The sequence below is a fragment of the Pteropus vampyrus genome, unplaced genomic scaffold (assembly GCF_000151845.1).
Source record: "Pteropus vampyrus isolate Shadow unplaced genomic scaffold, Pvam_2.0 Scaffold23, whole genome shotgun sequence".
NCBI lineage: Eukaryota > Metazoa > Chordata > Mammalia > Chiroptera > Pteropodidae > Pteropus > Pteropus vampyrus.
Window position 1 is genome coordinate 8,528,730 of NW_011888804.1, and position 5,329 is coordinate 8,534,058.

The following is a 5,329-nucleotide window of genomic DNA, read 5'->3' on the forward strand; positions in this document are numbered from 1 at the left end:
TAATAGCAAGAGGTGATTTTTAGGTATGTAAGGATGACCGAGAAAGCACACAACTAGAGCATTCGCTAAACCTTCCCATACCCACCGCCTACTTCACGACATTGGTAAAGAACCCCAAGAGACAATATGCAAACTCACCTTAAAAACATTAAAATGCTAAGTATTGTCGTGGTTATAGAATTTACAGAAGCCACTTTTTGCCGTAATTACAATGGGCCCGGTTGTGCTAAGGTCGCTAGGCTGTCCTAATAATCTTCTGGGGCACGATTATTATCTCCGGATGTGAAAGGAGGATGTTGAGGCTCAGAGAGGTTAAGTGACTTGCATGAGGTCACACAGCTGGGCAATGAGAGCCAAGAGTTAATCCTGGGTCTGTTTATTAAGCACTTTACGAAACGCTGAGCCTTCAAATGCATGTTCTCCATGGTATCGGGATTATAATTGCCCCTCACGAAGAGTTTCACCATTTTCTTGCTCTTTCATCAGGGTGCCCATAGCTCTGAGACATAAGAGCATTTGTTTTTATAACAGAAAGTTGCTATGGAGATATCACGTGCATCTGTCTCCAGAGATGCGCACGAAAAGCAGCAGGAGTCACAGACCTTTAAAAAATGTCCTTCAGGAATATGCACGACTAAAATCGGAGGAGGAGAGAGTGAATCGCTGCACTTGAACTCACAAAACTAATTCCCTGGGCCAATCCATGGGTCAAACTCTAGGCTGCAACACGATCTACTCTGAGGGTGGAGGGACCCTAAATTAGGAGTCAGGAGACCTAGCTCAGCCACTGTGATTCAGTTCACTGTGTGGCACTGGACAAGTCCTTTCATCTTTCCTGACCTCAGTTTCTCCACCTGTAAAATTAGCACTTTGAAAGAGAGGCTCTGATCAACTCACACAGAAAATGATATTCTTCTGTATGTACCGAGCTTGTCAGTGCCAAGGCCATGTTCGTAAGAGCCCGGCAAATTGAGAAATGAAAAAAAAAAAAAATCAGGCTGAGTAAGGCAATATGGAGCGGTGAGGTCTGTGGCAGACAAGAATACTCCTGCACAGCTAAAGGGAAGAACCACTGCACAGCTCTAGCTCATTTCTGCCATGTGAGAATGGGAACCTAGGGCTTATCGTTCTCGAGAACGACCAATAGCCTCGGTTTTCATGTACAAAACAATCCTGGGCTGTTAAACACGTTTCTCCATGGGCCGCAGGTTTGGGACCCTTGCTTCTGAGAAAGTATAAGGAACCACTGCAGTCCCTGGTGAGGTGGAACACAGCAGCTGCTTAACACTGCTCCTGAGTGAGGTACCAAAAATAGAGAAGGAGCATTTGGGGATTTAAGTCGATTCAGAGAGAGTCAGTTCAATAAAGGGCAAGCGAGATGCTGAAACTGCTTGTCACATCCCCCCACCCCCATTTTACTTTTCTGCCACTATCAATTAATCGGAAGGGTCAGACTTTCACTCTGGATTTCCTGGCTGAGGTTGTTAACTGAATTTTAATTAGTGGAAACTTTAGAAGCACAGGATAAAATCCCAGCCCAAGGAAGATACACACAAAACTCTGGATATGGAAAGCTCTTCTGAGATCATCCCAGTCCCTCCTCTTTGTTTTATAGACGAGGAAACTGAGGCAAGGCCGAATGACTTGCTCAAGGCCTCCCTGAGGACCCCTGGCTCTGAGTCCAGGGCTCACTGCAAGACTCCAGGCTGCCCCCATGACACAATCTGTCTCGTCTTTAAAAATGACATTGATCTAAAGAGCCTGGTTTTCAGAGTCAGGAATTCAGATTGTGTCAGATGAAAAAAGCAGAGGCTACTTCTACATATATTATCCCTGAGCCCTGATATCATGTCTCCCCAGGATGGCAGAGAGTTGAAGAAATTTCCATCAGTCTGGCAAGCTCCTGACCAGTTGCAATGTCAGGACAATGAGGACACTGTATTAAGCTCCTAATTTATCCAAGAAGAGAACACCTCAACTTTTGGCATTTGCTTTTGCTTTGTCACAGTCATTTTGTAACCCACATGTCCCCTTGGAGATCTGGTTAAGCCCAGTTCATACTCCAATTGGCCAGTAGGTTACACTCTGAAGCATTCTGTCATTTGTGCAGAATTTCACTAAAGGTTGGGCAAGGGGGATAGGTCACAGGAGAGATCACATCTTAAGCCTGACAGCCTTCCCCATCCCTCTTCCTCCCTCTTCCTCCACTGTGCAACCAAGAAATCCTTCCCCAATTCTAATGCAGGGAAGTTCCACCTACACTCAGGGCCCTACAAGGTAGCCAATGAAAAAATTACTTCTGATCATATATGGTGGACTCCCTGAAATGAATCCGGCTGGATACAATTCTCTCCACCCTGTTAGATATTTGTTAAATGTTTGTGTGGCTACAACTTCTCCCTGTCTTCTTCCCTAGGGTATCAAACAGTATGAGTTTCATCTCAAGAAGACCTCAGTCTGCCCTGTAAGAGCTTTCATTTTAAATGTTATCAAATAAAATTGTTTCTATGAATTGAGTGTAAACTATAGCCCAGACCCATATAGAGCTCTTAACTCTGGAGCAGCTGAGGGTCTACTCTTCCCCATCATAAACCTGGTATTTTAAAGGTCATAAAGAATCAACAGCACAGGATCAGGGGCATTTTCAATGCCATCAAAAAAGGCTTTTACAGTATTTTTAAGCGAGGCATAATAATTAGCTTTGGCATTAGCCTCACCTGCGTTTGAGTCCTGGATGTACCACTTGCTACTTATGTGACCTTCGGCAAGTTAGGAAGCCTCTCTAAGACTTGGGTCATGAGTTAAATGAGGATATGATCCCACCTAGTGCATTCTGAAAGAACACCAGTTATGCAAGAGGATGTGTGTGTGTACACACACACACACACACACACACACAAACATTCCCCTGTAACCAATCCTCTCTGACTCCTTTCCTTCCAACAAAAATCTGTGTTCCCCTTACAAGACTTTCCCTTCCTACCCAGACCTTCTAGAACTTGTCATCCAGACCCTCCTAGACCCACCATAACCATGAGTCTTCCCCCAAGAGTGCAACCCCACTAGCCAACTCTGCTTCCTCCTACTCCACCTTCTAAAGGTTAAGCTTAGAATTTCTCCATCTTGCGTTCTTTGGAAAACCCAAATTAATACAAATCTTCATTCCTTGAGGCCCAGGCATCAACATGGTGAACAAGGAGTCGATGCATGCGATTTGGAGTCAAAAACCAAGATGTAGCGATTAGAGCCACCTTCTTCCACAGGTTAAAAAGCAATCCTGATGATTATTACTCTAGGTCACGGCAGCATCACTGGAATTCGTGTTTGGCTTCCTGTAGTGACTGCTTGGGCAATCGTGGGACTCACTAAATAGAATAAGTCTCATCGCATTTACTTCAAGTAGTACCTATTTTTAAATTATCTTAATTTGTGACAGAAGGTAATTCCACACTGAGGATGTATCTCATAGTGTTTGGAAAGAGCTAAAAGGAATTCACATTCAGAGCCAGGTTTTCACTTTTTTCTTTCCTTCCTTCTTTCCTCCCTCCCTCCTTCCTTTCCTTCCTCTCCTTCCCATCCCTTCCTCGCTTCCTCCCTCCTTTCTTTCGACCCTCCTTCTCCTTTTTCTTCTTCCTTCCATCCTCCTGTCCTTCCTTCCTTCTTTCTAAAACCCCCTTTTCTTCTCTCTCTCCTTCAGAGTAAAAAATTCAAAATTCCTGCACCACGTGCCACGAGCCGCAAACCAAGCCGGCGAGGCTCCACACTCAGTCTGTCTCGGACTAGTGGGGGCTCCTCTCCCCAGAGCAGCATGCTCTCCATGAACCCTGGCTCAGATGAGCCCCCAAGTGTGATCAACCAGGCAACGGGCAGTAAGGACATCGAGGACAATGAATCGTCTTCAACCAAGCCAGACGAAGAACCTCTCCATGTCAGTAAGTACGACCTGAGGTTTGAGCAATCTGCCCTGACACTTTGCCTTGAAGCCAGATATCGAGAACCTCTCCTGGTTCACTTCTGCCCCAGCTCAACTAAAGGGGACACAGGGGTCCCTTCGCCCTGTGCTATTTCCTTAGACCCCTTTGCTTTACACCAGTGGAGATCAGGAACATATCCTATAACCTGAGTGACTCCGAGCCATTTCTCCTTCGGAGACAGCCACTGGTCATCAATGTCTTTGTTTAAAATGTTAATAATATATTACACTTAGCCCGATTTATAAAAAATAGTATCATTTCAACATGCAGTCAGTATATAAAAATTATTAATGAGATATTTAATATTTTTTCTTACTAGGTTTTGAAATTCTGTGTCTATTTTTAACAGATTTTGACTTATAATTTGCATAAAATTCACTCAATTCAAGTGTACGATTCAACGATTTTCTTACTAAAGTTACAGAGTTAGATAACCACAATCTCATTTTAGAACATTTCAACCCACCAAAAAAGAAAACCTCAAATCCACTGGCAGATCCTCTCCTTTCCCGGCCCCCACCCCCGGCAACCACAGATCTACTTTCTGTCTCCAAGGATTTGCCTTTTCTAAACATTTTATATATGGAATTTGTATCACTCCGTGATCCCCCACTCTGGAACACACCTTTACAGTGGTTCACAATTTGGGGGACACAAGTTCTTTAGAAAATCTGTGGAAGGCTTTATGGATTGGAGTAGGTAGAAAGGAAAAAGAGAAAGACAAGGACATGAGAGAGGTGGCCGGCCCACTGCAAAAGTGTTGACTTTGCTGCATGAGACACCTCCCTGCCATATCCATAGCTGCTGTTCGCTCAGCGGCACCCAAGCTGGGGCCTGCCTTCTCAGCCAGGGTTCTTCCACAATCTCCAGATGCCCATAACAACCAAGCCTGGGCTGAGCTGAGCAGACAAAGACTGGGTGTAGTATAGATTCGAGGAGGTTGGACAAGAGATCCAGGTAGACCAGAAAGCCTGACTGGGACCCTGATCATCATCCAAGCCGGAAATGGGCAAAAGTGCAAGAATCCAGGGAGTGGTCAGGACGCAGAGTGATGACTGCCAGTGAGAAAAATTTCCCCCTTGGTGACAGGGGACCAACAAAGGCTCCAAGCCCTGAAAAACCGTTTACTGAACAGAAGTATCATTTGAGACAGAGAGGAACTAAGATAAGCTATCAGCAAATGTGTGACTTATGGATTTCTTGAACCTTCTTTCATTCAATACCTATCTACTGATCAGCTATTGAATGCATGGAGAGTTACAGTACCTGATCTCCCCAAGCTTACATTTTAGAAAGAAGAAGAGACAATAAGTAAGAAAACTATAACTAGCAAGGCAACTGTAGATAATATTTTA

The 5,329-nt window shown here is 44.4% G+C and overlaps 1 protein-coding gene across 1 annotated transcript in view; it reads left to right on the top strand.

Annotated features, from left to right (window-relative positions):
* The window catches only part of CCDC60 (coiled-coil domain containing 60), a 72,807-nt gene that overhangs the window by 48,151 nt on the left and 19,327 nt on the right, over positions 1 to 5,329 (top strand). Inside the window, exon 7 of the mRNA XM_011356070.2 lies at positions 3,698 to 3,932. Coding sequence (XP_011354372.2) covers positions 3,698 to 3,932 — 235 coding nt within the window. The remainder of the gene's footprint in view (positions 1 to 3,697; positions 3,933 to 5,329) is intronic.